The 15,230-nt window shown below is 49.8% G+C and overlaps 1 protein-coding gene across 2 annotated transcripts in view; it reads right to left on the bottom strand.

Annotated features, from left to right (window-relative positions):
- The window catches only part of cep152 (centrosomal protein 152), a 112,905-nt gene extending 105,408 nt beyond the window's left edge, over positions 1-7,497 (bottom strand). For both annotated transcript variants that reach the window (XM_072470697.1, XM_072470698.1), the window contains exons 1-2: positions 7,317-7,497; positions 3,587-3,698 (exon numbers count right to left, since the gene is read on the bottom strand). In XM_072470697.1, coding sequence (XP_072326798.1) covers positions 3,587-3,673 — 87 coding nt within the window. In that variant the 5' untranslated portion in view covers positions 3,674-3,698; positions 7,317-7,497. The remainder of the gene's footprint in view (positions 1-3,586; positions 3,699-7,316) is intronic.
- Positions 7,498-15,230: the final 7,733 nt, after the last annotated feature.

The following is a 15,230-nucleotide window of genomic DNA, read 5'->3' as shown; positions in this document are numbered from 1 at the left end:
TTGCTGTAGGAACTGCTGGACTTGGATAGTATGGAGAAGAGGAACTGTGGGGACATTTACAGCCGACTGCAAGAAAGGGAGAGAACACCATTGGAGCAAGATGAAAATGGGTGGCCGAACTGGGGACGGATGGAGGGTGGGGATTCTGGAGTGAAGCACTAAAGTAGGGCCAACTCCATCTCCTCCTGCACAAGGCGGAGTCTCATGCAGTTTAAAACGGTGCACAGAGCTCATCTATCCAGAACCCGAATGAACAGGTTCTTTCTAGAGGTGAAGGATAAATGCGAACGGTGCCAGGGAGGCCCAGCCAACGACACCCACGTGATCTGGGCTTGCCCCAGACTTTATTTGGTTATGGACAGCCTTCTTCGAGGCGATGTCCAAGGTTTGGGGGGGGGGGGGTGGGGGGGGGGGGGGGGAGCTGTGCCCGAGAGTCACTGTCTTCGGTGTTTTGGACCAGTCAGAACTTCATATGGGGAAGTGGGCCGACACTCTTGCTTTCACTTCCCTAATAGACCGCCGGAGAATCCTGTTCGGCTGGCGATCAGCAGTACCACCCACAGCTGCAGACTGGCTGGCAGACCTGTCGGAACATCTCTACCGAAAGATGATCAAATACACCATCCGAGTGTCAGATGAGGGCTTCCACAAGGCCTGGGGGGTATTCATCAGCCTGTTCCATGACCTGTTCGAAGTCAATAGTGATTAGGAAGGGGGGAGCAGCAAGGGTAGACAAGGTCACGTAAAATAGACAAGAACAGGGAAGGGCGGCAAGGAAGGAAGTCAGAAGTATCAGGAAAGGACAGTGAAAAAGAGCAAACTCCCCCCCGCCCCGGCAAAGCCACAGGCACAACTGCAGCAGCCACAGGGCAAAAGATAGAACCGGGTTTTTTTTTTTTTTTTTTTTTTTTTTAAAAGGAATGTTGTCCAGAGGTTAGGGAGCGGATTGTCACTTAAAGCACCTACTCGTGCTCAGTATTTTGGTGGCTATCCCTTGGCTGTTTTTAGAGGGCGTTACAACAAGTGCTTGGACTAAATACAGCACTGATTTGGATTTTAAGCCAAGGAACATAGAATTTAGGAGCACATCATTCAGCCCATCAAGACTGCTCAGCCATGGTTGATCTGATGTGGTTTTGTAGCCATCTGGGATGGCCACTTCCCGATTACAAAATGGACACTTTGCAAAGATTGCAGGGAAAATGGAAAATATTGAGAAAACAAGCAGGTTCAGAGTTTGTCTGCATATTGGAGCTGCAGCTCCCAGACAAGACCAAAACTGTATGCCCATTAGCATACTAATGGGCCATCTCCGGGAACAAAAAAGTAACATTTGAGTAACCGATACTAAGGCAGACACCCTGGCGCCAGGGGAGGCCGAAAACAAAGCAGCCCAACGGCCACCTAGGACACGCCCAGCCATCAGGGCACCCACCCTTATTGGACGAGATCAATATGAATGATCAAGAAACGGCCCAATTGATTGGGGCCAAGTTCAAGGCCCGCCCAAAAGAGCACAAAGCCCCTTTGGGTATAAGAAGGAGCCCCCAAGAGAGAATCGTTCTCTTGGACCCGGCTCTCACCGAGGAGAGGCCTGTGCACCAGAACAAGTAAGTCCAAGGTCAACGCATGTTACCAGACAGACGACCTTAGCTGTTCCCCTTCACCACTTCAACCCCAGCAGCCTCAGAACCGAACAACGGCCATTGTTCCTCTGACTGAGTGGGCATCCGAAGCTAAGTATAGGCTTTAGCAGCAGTGATAGTTTAGTCTGTAGTATTTGTGCATGAGTATATTTAACTGTGTGTATAAATAAATAAGTATTGACTTTGAACTAACTAACTGGTGTACCGAGTCTTTGATCAGTATTCGGTTTGAACCTGGTGGCGGTATCAAAAGATACCTGGCGACTCTAGAGCAAACGTAATTAGAATTAAATAAGGCAACCATATTGACCGCCATCTTCAGAGCCAAATAAAAATAGCAACAGTTTCAACTCCACTTTCCTGTCTGCCCCCTATAACCGGACTCCCAAGTTTCATTTAAAAAAAGTGTCTAACACGGTCTTGAATAAATGCAACAACCCAGCCTCAACTGCTCTGTGGAAGACAATTCAACAGAATAACACCCAAGATAAAAAACTTCTCATCTCCACATTTAAAGGAAGACCCGATATTATGTGTCTCGTTCCATTCTCTAATAAGAAAATATCCCTTTAGCTATCTCTACTTTCACACCGTTTTAACAACTTTGTTCAGGTTTAAAACACTAGTCACTTCAAGTCATTAAAATTAAATTCAACTAGGTTATGTTTGCGGTCACCTACATCTAGAGTACCAAATTCATTTTTTCCAATTAAGGGTCAATTTAGCGTGGCCCATCCATCTACCCTGCACTTCTTTGGGTTGTGAGGGTGAAACCCACGCAAACACGGAGAGAATGTTCAAACTCCACACGGACAGAGATCCAGAGTTGTGATCGAAAGCCATGGAAGAAATTCACCAATCTTTCCAGGACTTGTTTGTGACCAGCAACCAAAAAAAGGAAGGGGGGGGGGGGGGGAAGCAGGACCAGGGAGGGGAGACCGAAACAAACAAAAGATAATGAGGGAGAAGGGTTGGGGAGAGGGAGGGGGGGGGGGTGAGAAGGGAGACAGGAGAAGGGAGGAGGGAAGACAACACCTACAGAGTGGGAAAGCAGGGCAAAAGAATCAAAGGGTACCAGAGAGGGGAAAACCCAGGGGCGACCACTGCAACAAAGAAAGACAGGGTGCATCTAGGTGGCCTCAAACAAGCCCCTGGTACGCTTTATTACAATGGGGCCACATGTAAATAGTTATACCATAGGGTTGTGGTAACCGTCGAATGGGGGCCCAATGTTAAACGTCCCCATATCTGTATACATGTTTCTTGCATACATATACCTGATGACAATGTTTTCCCCTTTTGGTCGGTTTTATGATGTGTATTCTTTCTGTTTTTTTCTTTTTAACTTGCAATTAACCAATAAAAATATTTTTCAAAAATACCAAATATGGAAGAGCTACAAGATGATTGATTACTTCCAAGATAAAAACTAAAAGAACTGTTTTCAAAACAAGACGAGTAGTTAATAAACAACCACACTAATCTGCACCAAGGTGCTTCGCCTCTGCCAATAGTCCTTTAAGATTTAATTCACACAATTAGTCCCATTTCTGAAGCAACTTCCCATCCTTCTAATGAACTTTTCCTATAATAATTAAAGTACTGGACTGCATAGAGTATTTTCTTAATTGCTTATTCATTACTAAAACAAATTATGCAGACATATCCCTACTATTATTCTATGGTGCCCTTGTGCATAATGGGGGCCAGAGCAAGAATCTCATTTAATTAGAGGCTTTTGTCACAACACCACACCAACAGTTGTAGTACAACACCCAGCTCTAACACACAACCGAGTTTATACAATTTATGCAAAAGGTAATGTCAGCTAAACTGAAAAGACATACCAACACAGGGACAGTCTCAGACCGGTCTTAACATTTTTCTATTTCCCAGCCCATGAAGAATGGAAAGATGGGAGGGAAGGAAACTGGCATTACCTCTTGCTCTCGTTCATAATCTTCTCTGTCATACTCCTCATCCTCATGTTGGGTTGGCAAAGTCACGCTGTCAAAGTTCATGGACATCTTCAGAGGATTTAGAGAAACAACCCTACAACAACAGAATTATAACAAACTTAATTCTGGATTTCAAATTCAAACTATAATGACATCACTGACTTCGTAGGAACAACTTCACTTTCAAAATAATGGTAATATTAACATTTTGAATTGATTATGACTTTAATATTGCAAAATGCAGTAAATTGATGTAAAATATAGTTTATGGACTCAAACTCATATAGCACATTGGTAGCACTTTCACCCCTAGCTCAAGTTCCATATCAGAAGCTGACACTCATTGAGGGAGTATTGCACATTACATCCAAAAGACAGCACCTCCACTGTTAATGTAATATTTTTATTCATTCATGGGATGTGGGCATCACTGGCTGAGCATTTCTTGGCCATCTCAAATTGCCCTTCAATGGAGTGGCAATTTCAGAGGCCACTGTCTTGGATCTGAAGTCACAAATAGGCCAGACAGACAAGGATGTCAGATTTAGTGAACCAGAAGGGTTTTACAACAATTGACAATGATTTCAAGGTTGTCATTTGACTTTTAATTGCAGAACTTTGCCAATGAGCATGTTGGGATTTGAATCCAGGTCCCCTGGGTCTCTGGATTATTAGTCCAGTGACAGTACCACTAGACCACTGCCTCCAACCACCAGCTGATGAAGTACTTTGAGGCTCCCTCTGCCTGCCTACTTGAATGGATATAAAAAATTCCACGGCACTAGGTGAAAAATGAAAATGAAAAAATGGAGATAGGCGAAGGTTACAAGCAGATCAACCATGATCCTTTGAATGGCAGAGTAGGCTGAAGTGGCCAAGTGGTCTACTCTTGCACCCAATTTGTATTCAAAGAAGAGCAGAGGATATATCCCAAGTGTCCTGGTCAAATATTATCACTTGTATTACTCAATTATCACAAAAAACAGATTATCAGGTCTTTATCTGTTGTGCTTTCTTTTCTACTCGGTCTTTTCTGGGCTCTGTTCCAATTATGGAAATCAGTGAATTTGCCTTCTTTCTATGCTATCTATGTCAGAATGCTTAGAGTCGCCAGGTATCAAATGATACCACCACAAGTTTCAACCGGCTATCGATCAAAGAGCCAAACACCAGTTAGTTAGTTCAAGGTCAAGGGTACTTTATTTACACAGAATTAGTCATGCAACATAAACACTACTAGTTAACTACACCTATCAACTAAGACAACCTGTACTCAACTTCGAACACCCAGCTTAGGTCAGAAAACAGTCGCCGCTGCTCAATTCTGGATTTCTCGGGTTCAAAGAAGTAACTGTTCAGCTGGGCTCATCCGTCTGGTAGTGGGCGTTGAACTTGGACTCGCTTCTGGTGTTGCGCAGTTGGCGATGGCCGTGACCGGGGTACCAAGGCCAAAAGAGAGCGAACATATGGCGAACTCTTCTTCTTATACTCAGAGGGTTTTCGCGCTCTTTTGGTCAGTCCTTCGATTTGCGCCTTACTAATTGATGATCCCTGATCACTCTATTCGATTCTTTAGCCAATAAATGGGCGGGGATCTGGATGGCTGGGCATGTCCCAAGCGGTCACTGACCCCATTGTTTGCATTTCCCTTGAACAGGGAGGGGTGCCGAAATGTCTGGGACTGTCCCGGTTGCTTGAATACCAGTCGTTTGTTTTGGTGAAGATGGGACATCAAATGCTAATTGGCCCTATTACAATGCTAATTGGACAGAGTTTCGATACCGTCTGGACTTTTGCTGACAAATATGCATTTCAGGCTCTGAGCCTGCCTGAGTCTTGGCTTGTCCATTTTACCCGCCAGGCTTTGCGAGTTTCTCTGCACCTAGTTGGAAGTGGCCATCCCAGATGGCTACATATCACATAGCTTGTGGGAATTTGCTGCGTGCCAGGTTTCCTACATAACAATGACACATCAAAAAGAACTTCATCAGCTTAAAGCATCGAGATGTCTAGTGGGAAAGTGCTATATAAAGGCAAGCCTTTTGTTTTTTTAATTTTAATATCGATTTGCCAGTGCAAATTTGGTTTCATGCAGTGCGAGGCAGATATTAAGGCACATGTGGAATTCATTTTTCCCAATTAAGGGGCAATTTAGCGTGGCCAATTCACCTATCCTGCACATCTTTGGGTTGTGGGGGTAAAACCCACACAGACTTGAGAAGAATGTGTAAACTCCAAACGGACAGTGACCCAGGGGCGGGATCGAACCTGAGAGTTCGGCGCCGTGAGGCAGCAGTGCTGACCACTGTGCTGCCCTTTTTTAAACTCTGTTTGAATCTCCCAAATTGGGTATCCTGCCCTCTCATTATGCTAAGTACATCCTCCTCCACCAGAGACTCTCGTCCATTGGCCTGACTGATAGGAGTTCATTCTTCACCTTATTCCCCTTGGTCGACACATACCATAATAATCAGAACATCTTCAGCCATAGTTTTGCCTACTTTCACATCACGAAACAGGTTCTCCTTAAAAATCCATCATTACCCGTCTTCCTCATTTGCATACTTGACATAACATCTGCAGACATGAGATTAGCATGATAACATCTAGCTCTAACCTCTCTCATTATCTCTCAAACCCTCAAATATAATGTCTAAAATTCAGCACTTGATCAGCTGCATTTTTGTCATTTTAGCTCAAAATACAAATTCTGTATACCCTTTACAGACTCCATTACCCTTTCCACAGGCCACAGCAAGTGGCAAGGATCTGGATTGCACTGGTGGAGGATATGGAGGAGGCAGGGTCCATTATGGCTTCTAAACGAGAATTGGAGAATTATCGGTGGCATAGTGGTTAGCACAGTTGCTTCACAGCTCCAGGGTCCCAGGTTCGATTTCTGGCTTGGGTCTGTGCGGAATCTGTACGTTCTCCCCGTGTCTGTGTGGGTTTCCTCCGGGTGCTCCAGTTTCCTCCCACAGTCCAAAGACGTGCAGGTTAGGTGGATTGGCTATGCTAAATTGCCCTTAGCGTCCAAAAAAGGTGAGGTGGGGTTACAGGGATAGGGTGGAGGTTTGGGCTTAAGTAGGGTGCTCTTTCCAAGAGCCAATGCAGACTCGATGGGCCAAATGGCCTCCTTCTGCACTGTAAATTCTATGATCTGAAGAGAAAATAAAATTTGGGGAAAAGGCAAGGAGAATGGGACTAGGTGAGATTGTTAAAAACGCAATCAAGGGTTGTGGACTTTGCTGGCACGGACAGCATTCATTCCCATCTCTAATTGCCCTTGAGAAGGTGAACCTCTGTAGCCACTGTTGTCCAGGATTTTGATCTGTCGACAGTGAAGGAATGGCGATATAATTTCAAGTCAGGATGATGTGTGGCTTGGAGGGGCACTTCTCGATGGTGGTCCCCCTGTGTCTCCTGTCCTTGTTCTTCCAGAGGACAGGGGTTATGAGTTTGGAAGATGCTGCTGAAGGAGCCTTGGTGGGCTAGCACGTAGAGGATGGGCCGAATGACCTCGTTTCGCATTGTAATCATGATTCCATGAAACAGATTGAATTACGATGCAATGAAATGGCGCCTAGGTTTAACGATGGACACGGTCACAAATAATAAACGTATTGCCCTGCTGATTTGGGAGTGGCAACGCGAAGTTGGTTGGTTTTGGGTACAGTTGAAAGTTGCAAAACTGAAAATCGCAGGAGCTTACCAAACATTGAAGCTAACGCCAGAACTTGCGGCCGTTTCATACTGATATTTAACGAGCTGCCCTAGTGAGCAGATTACACAGCGGGAACTGTAACCGGCTCCACTGACTTCAGCTCAGTTCCCTTCTCCTCCATCCCTGGCCACCATAGGAGCAACCGCCGCTGGCTCAACCTGGTCTTAAAACGTCAGGTGGGTGACGTGTCTTGATTGGCAGGCAGCACGGCCATAGAAAGGCCGGAAGTGAGATTCGAATCGGACCGCCCGCCAATCGGAGGGCGGTGGGCGGGACATCCGGCGGCAGTCCGGGTCGTCCGTTACTGGAGCTTGGATTATTTTTCCAAAGCTGGCGCTCGAGTGCCGCGAAGCGAGGCGGGAAGAGCGCGGCCGCCCCATTGGTTGCCACTCCGTCACGTGTCCCCGTCGCTCGCTCTCAGTGGCTAACGGCCACAGCAGCGGATGACTGACAGGCGGTTGGTCAGAGACTTAAAGGGAGAGAGGGCGGGCGAGTGGCTTTCAACAGGAGCAAACCCTGCCAACAGAAGAAACTGCACTTATGCACCTGTTGAGGAGCACTGGAACAGCGGAAGTTGTTTTAAGGCATTTGCAAACCAATTGCATTGAAGATCTGACAGACCTTTGTCATTTGCTCTGTCAGCAAAGAATGAACATGAGCGACAGAAAAATATGGGGCGTATTTACTGATAAGAGTTCCTACATGGTGACACAGTGGTTAGCACTTCTGCCTTAGCATGGTGGCACAGTGCTGAGCACTGCGGCCTCCAGCGCCGAGCACCCGGGTTCAAACCCGGCCCTGGGTCACTGTCTGTGTGGAGTTTGCACATTCTCCCCGTGTCTGTGTGGGTCACGTCCTCACAACCCAAAAATATGTACAGGGTAGGTGGACTGGCCACTCGTTTGAGACCAACCAACAAAATAGAAGAAAGGAAATAAACTTGGGGACAAAGCAAAAAAGGTTGCTCCTGTTAGGGCACTGCCTGAACATAACAAGGATCAACGGAAGCTTAAAAACATCAAATAAGAGTGAAATTAAAGGAGTCAATAAAGCACCCCAATCCCTGTGATGCACACTGGGCAACGAAGGTTTGATGGGTGCCCGTAGACACTGCAGGCTCCCTTTCTAGGGACACCCAGCCAGGACTGTAGCCGTGGAAGAGAGGCAGTCAGGTTGGTCGGATGACCAAAGAAGGAACTGAAGGCATTGTTGCTAAGTTTGCAGATGATGCAAAGATCTGTGAGGGACAGGTAGTATTGATGAAGCAGGGGGGCAGCAGAAGGACTTGGACAGGCTAGGAGAGTGGGCAAAGAAGTGGTACATGGAATACAATGTGGAAAAGTGTGAGGTTATGCACTTTGGAAAGAGGAATGGAGGCATAGACTGTTTTCTAAATGGGGAAAATGATTAGGAAATCAGAAGCAAAAAGGGACTTGTTCACTATTCTCTTAAGGTTAACGTGTAGGTTGTCGGCAGTTAGGAAGGCAAATGCAATGTTAGCATTCATGTCGAGAGGGCTAGAATACAAGAACACGGATGTACTTCTGAGGCTGTATAAGGCTCTGGTCAGACCCCGTTTGGAGTATTGTGAGCAGTTTTGGGCCCCGTATCTAAGGAAGGATGTGCTGGCCTTGGAAAGGGTCCAGAGGGGGTTCACAAGAATGATCCCTGGAATCAAGAGCTTGTCATCATAGAATTTACAGTGCAGAAGGAGGCCATTCGGCCCATTGAGTCTGCACCAGCTCTTGGAAAGAGCACCCTACTTAACACCTCCACTGTATCCCTGCAATCCCATCTAACCTAAGGACAATTTAGCATGGCCAATCCACCTAACCTGCACATCTTTGGACTGTGGGAGGAAACTGGAGCACCCGGAGGAAACCCATGCAGTCACTGGGAGAATGTGCAGACTCCACACAGACAGTGACCCAAACGGGAATCGAACCTGGGGCCCTGGAGCTGTGAAGCCATGGTGCTATCCACTATGCTACCGTGCTGCCCTATGAGGGTTGTCAAATGAGGAACAGTTGAGGACTCTGGGTCTGTACTCATTGGAGTTTAGAAGGATGAGGAATACTGCGAGGCCTGGATAGTGTGAACGCGGAGAGGATGTTTCCACTTGTAGGAAAAATTAGAACAAGAGGACACAATCTCAGACTACAGGGTCGATCCTTTAAAACAGATGAGGAGGAATTTCTTCAGTCAGAGGGTGGTGAATCTATGCAAATCTTTGCCGCAGAAGGTTGTGGAGGCCAAATCACTGAGTGTCTTTAAAACCGAGATAGATAGATTGTTGATTAATAAGGAAATCAGGGGTTATGCGGAGAAGGCAGGAAAATGGGGGTGAGAAAAATATCAGCCATGATTGAATGGTGAAGCAGACTCAATGGGCCAAGTGGCCTAATTCTGCTCCTATGTCTTATGGTCTTCTGGTCTTACGACCCTCTAGGTCGCTCGCTGCCTGGACTTCTAAATGGCATGCTTCGCCAGGCCCTGGAGCAGGCTCACAAGGAGGTCCTCCGTCTTCCGTGCCCCTGTCCGTACTGGGTACCCATAGATCAGCAGCGTGGGGCTGAAGTTCAAATAAAACCTCAATAAAAGATTTGTCAGAAAACTAAAAAGGCAGTGCAACCTAAAACACGTAACATTGACGTGATCCATGGACACCACAAGGCCTCAGAAATGGTTTCTTGGCAGTCCGTGAACCAGTGCAATAGGTGATTGTACGGCACTGCTGCATGCAGCACCCTCCACCTCAGGACCAAAGATTGATGGGAGGACTCCTCCATAGAGGGGTCTACAGTGGGGACCTCTGCCACTGGACGGCAACAAGGCACGCCATGGCATGTCCAGGTGACGGGTGAGGGTAAAGGTGTAAAGGGTGTGCAGCAGCAGCCCGCACAGGAAATCCCTCCACACAATGCAAAAAGGCATGATGGGCATTTCCGTGAGGCGGCTAGGATTGTGAGACACCAGCCCCCGAGGGAGGTTTTGGGCCTGGGACTAATGTGGAATTTTGTGGCAGGGGTTTCCCCAGACTGGATACCACCACACACTGTGCGTTCTCCAGACCATGAGTGCCATCGGGACCGAGCACAGCCATTTTGAGGTCTCGGGTCGCATTGGCAGTGTGCCAGATGTCCACCCCCGCAGGTTGTGCTAACTCGTGGGGTGTCATACAGCCCATTCCTCCGCCATCCAGCATGATCCCGACCCTAGTCACCCTGGCAGCCACAGCTGGCTCCTCCGCCAGACACTTGAAATAGTATTGGTGGAGGTGTGGGTTCCTGAGAAGCTGCTCCCTGACGACAGCCACCACTCCTGATGGGAGAGAGCTGTGGTGTGAGGTGACCATGCTCCAGACTTTGAGCAGGTCCTGATAAAAGACGGGCTGCGCCTGCAGAGAGTGGGTGGCACGGTAGCACAGTTGTTAGCATTGTCGCTTCACAGCTCCAGAGACCTGGGCTCGATTCCTGGCTTGGGTCACTGTCTGTGCGGACTCTGCGTGGGTTTCCTCCAGGTGCTCCAGTTTCCTCCCACAAGTGCTGAAAGACGTGCTTGTTAGGTGAATTGAACATTCTGAATTCTCCCTCAGTGTCCCTGAACAGGCGCCGGAGTCTGGCGACTAGGGGATTTTCACAGTGACTTCATTGCAGTGTTAATGTAAACCTACTTGTGACACGAATGAAAGATTACGATTAAGACCCTGCAGATCTTTAAAACAGGAGCTACAAGTCATAATTCAGGCCGTGCATCTGGCCGAAGAAATGTGTCACCAGGTCACACCATTGTGGAGGGACCTCAACATAAAAGTATCGCTGCAGGATCTGAAAGCAGAAGGTCGCCAACTGGATGTGATGGTTAACCAGCGACTGGCCACCTCACTAAGCAGGAGACTCGGAACCTCAGCAGCGACCCAGTGCAGTCTCTTGTCCCAGAAGAACTCGAAAAGCATTTTCTGGAGCTTTGTGACAAAGTTAGAGGAGGGGTCAAAGTGACCAGCCGGTACCAAAACATGGAGGTTATCTATCAGCTGGTTTATTACAAGAACTCAAACCCTATGAGACAGCACTCGGAGCAGTCCTGTCCAGTGTCTCAAGCGAGCGGTTACCTTGGCCTCCAGCTCCTGCCAGTTAGCCGGCCAGGATTCCTCAGCCAGGCAAAGGTAGACTCCCAAGTAGAGGAGGCCTGAGCTCCTCTGGGAGGGGGTCCATCTGCCACAGACCGACCAGGAGTCCGGAACATTTGGCCCAGTTGATCCTGGCAGAGCTCGCGGCAGAGTACACAGCCTGGCACTCACGCATCCTCTGCAGGTCAGCAAGGTTGGTGAACATGAGGAGCACGTCATCAGCATAAGCCAAGAGGACCACCCCGATGCACGACCTGCACAGAACCAGTCCCGACAACCTCCAAGGGCAGCCCTGATACACTCCACTCCCAAAGCAAAAGGGTGCCATCAGAGACCCGTTAACCTTAATGAGACACTCTGCGGCAGTGTACAGAAGTCGGATCCAGGCTGTGAAATGCTTGCAGAGTCCCGAATAAATATTAATGATCCACACTGTTGAGTGCCTTCCACTGATCAAGGGACAGGAATGCGCTCGACAGACCAGCCCTCTGGAAATGATGGACCAGGTCCAGGACCAGATGGATGCTGTTGTGGATTGTGTGCCTGGCGACCGTGCAGGGCCGGTCAGGTGGATCATGTGGTCCAGCCTTGGCAAAGATCTTGTAGACCATGCTGAGGAGGGAGACTGGTCACCAGTTTTTAAGGTGGTGAAGAACAACCCTATTTGGCAACAGGGTAATGGTGGCCTTGTGCCATGAGAGGTTGTGATACTTTCCCCCAGGACCCCCGCATAATTGCTCCCCAGGACCTCCCAGAACGCCCTGAAGAACTCCACGGTCAGCCTGTCCAGCTCTGGGGTTTTGTCCCTGGACAGGCTGTCGAGGGCGCCAGTAAGCTTCCCCAGGCTTATAGAGGTATCAAGCCTCCCGGCGCCCTCCAGGCTGACCTCCATATCCATAGAATTTACAGTGCAGAAGGAGGCCATTCGGCCCATCGAGTCTGCACCGGCTCTTGGAAAGAGCACCCTACCCAAGGTCAACACCTCCACCCTATCCCCATAACCCAGTAACCCCACCCAACACTAAGGGCAATTTTGGACACTTAAGGACAATTTATCATGGTCAACCCACCTAACCTGCACATCTTTGGACTGTGGAAGGAAACCGGAGCACCCGGAGGAAACCCACGCACACACGGGGAGGATGTGCAGAATCCGCACAGACAGTGACCCAAGCCGGAATCGAACCTGGGACCCTGGCGCTGTGAAGCAATTGTGCTATCCACAATGCTACCGTGCTGCCCTGCAGTCAGTCCTCACAAAACACTGCAAACATCCTCGCTTGAAGGATCTGGGGAGAAAAGGGCGCTGCAGAAGCTACAGATTTGGGCCCTAACCCCCTCTGGATCCAAGAAGAGGGGCCCGTCCTCAGCCAGCAGCGTAAGGAGCTGCTGATGGATCACGCACCTTTTTTCCAGCGAGTAAAAGTAGGGGGAGCTGCAGTTCATGACTGTGAGGATCTGGATCCACAACTTCGCATACGCACTGTGGGACCCGACAAATTGCAGGTGCCACAGCGAGCCCTTCTTCTCTCTGTACACCAGCTGCAGGACCGGGTCCTCATCAGACTGACCGAGACGTGACTCCAGGTTGAGCACCTCCTTCTCCAACTCCTCGATCCTGGATTTCTGCCTCTTTGTTGATTCCTTTGCATACTCCTGACAGAGGTTTCGCACCGTGAGTCTTGGCCACAGTCTCAAGGAGGGGAAGCTTCCCTTCTTCCTTCTCCAGCTGCACAAGAAGCGACAAAATGACCCCAGGAATCGCTCTTCCTTCAGCAGCAGGATGTTAAGCGGCAGTACGTGGACCGCGACTGAGCACGAGACAGAGCAAGCCCCGCCCACACCAATCGGTGGTCCAAGCATGGCACGTGCTACACAGAGGCCATCGGTACACAAGCAGGTACGCCCTGGAAATGTAGAGGCAGTCAATTCTGGATGCTCCAATCCCAAGCCTCACAAAGGTGAAGACACTGGAGTCAGGATGGAGAGTCCGTCAGACATACACTAAGTCAAAGAACCCGACCAGGTTCCTTAACTTCACTGCACGAGAGTCCTGGGTACCAAGTCAGTCCTTCGTCATGAGGGTGCAATTAAAATCCCAACCCTCCCGCCCATCCCCTCCAGGACAACACACTTGCCTGCGGCGATGGTGCCAAGATGAGTGGACACTTGCTCGAAGAAAGTCGCCTGTGCTGGCCAAACTGGGGAGCACAGACATTCACAAAGTGAAGGGCCCCCCCCCCAAAACCAACAGTCGGGTGCAGCAACCGGCTTGGCACTGGCTCCTTGGCCCCCAAGATCTCTGGGTGAAAAGGTGGGGCTGACAAGTGGTCCCACCCCACCTAAATGTGTGGTCAGGTGACTCATCATCACTCCAAGAGCCATGTGGCTTCGTCTCTCGGGTCGGTGTGGGTTTCTTGCAGGAAGCACACAGTATACTTCCCGTCCCGGAGGACTGAGAAGTTCTGGAACTTGTGGAGCGCATCCCTACTGCCGTTAATGTTGAGGCCGGCTATGGTCACCTCCATGTCAGCAGTAAAGTGCCAGCTTCACCACCAACTTTTTAGTGCTCAGAGGGGGCAGAGGAGCGCGTGCCCCTCCGTTCCTCTGGAGTCCGGCGAGGAAAGGTTTCAGCCAGCGCCACATCTGCTGCCTCTTTAACGGAGGCACGGGAAGACTTAATGACCAGCGCCATATCCAACCACCGGTCGAGGGCTAGCCGCACATAGAAAATTTTCCCCTCGAGGGATGAGTGGCGACTCGGTGTCAGGCACGAGGGAGTCCATCACCTCGTTACAGATGGACTCTAAATCGTCCCCCGTGTCCCCAACCGAGCAATTGTCCTCCTCCAGGCAGTCGCCTTCTGGGACCAAGTCCCCCACCACATTGGGACGGCACAGACCCACCAACTAGCCCTAGGTCTGCCTCAATCCCATCCCCAGGATCATCGACAGATGGGTTTCTCCCGTGCTCCTCTCGGGGAACTGGGCCAGAGGGAGGTGGGCCAGACCCCCGTTCCTCTCGAAACGCCGGACCACCAGACAGGTCCGGGAATGATTTCGGGAAAAACTCTGGAATGGAGATGGAAGGGCCTGGAGGCTTGGGCGGAGGGAGAGGGGGGGGAAAGAGTGAAAACGCATGACTCCGGGGTGGAACGAGCCCTCGGGGGTCCCGCCCGCACCCAGTCCGAGGCGTCCTGCTGGGGGGGGGGGGGGGGGGGGGGGGGGGGGGCTGAGACAGCTCAGGGGTGAAATTAAGGGTAAACCTTTTCAGCTTTCTAGTGGGGGTGGGGTGTAATGTCGAGGGGCAAGGGTAAGGGCACCACCCTCTCCGCACCGGGGAGGGGAGGGCGTCACAATGTTTTTCTCAGCACCCCTCCAAGTAATGGCGCCACTTATGGGGGTGCCCGCGCGGAGAAAGCCTCCATCCTCACATCGCGCCCCCTTCCCTCGATACTCTGCCCCCTGGACGTGACTTTTCTGATCTACACTCCGTCTCGAGTTCACGCGCATCACTACCCCTTGTTGACTTGCACTGTAGAAACACCAGGCCCAGTACATGATGCTGAGGCATCAATGGGCCTCGGATGAGCTGGAGTGTCCACGGAGCAAGATTTGTCTGTAGCCCCCGCGCCAGAGTTCCGGGGTGCGGGGTTCTCTCAGGGTCTGGTGTGTTTGGGGCCAATCCCCGCCTCGCCTTCCTATGGGCCTTGCGGCCTTCTGGATGCCCTCCCTCCTCCACACCGGCAGCTGATTGGTTGGTATACACCGGCG

This window comes from Scyliorhinus torazame, chromosome 12 (assembly GCF_047496885.1).
Source record: "Scyliorhinus torazame isolate Kashiwa2021f chromosome 12, sScyTor2.1, whole genome shotgun sequence".
NCBI classification, from domain to species: domain Eukaryota; kingdom Metazoa; phylum Chordata; class Chondrichthyes; order Carcharhiniformes; family Scyliorhinidae; genus Scyliorhinus; species Scyliorhinus torazame.
Note: the sequence above shows the minus strand (reverse complement) of the source record. Positions and strands in the feature narration are given on the sequence as shown.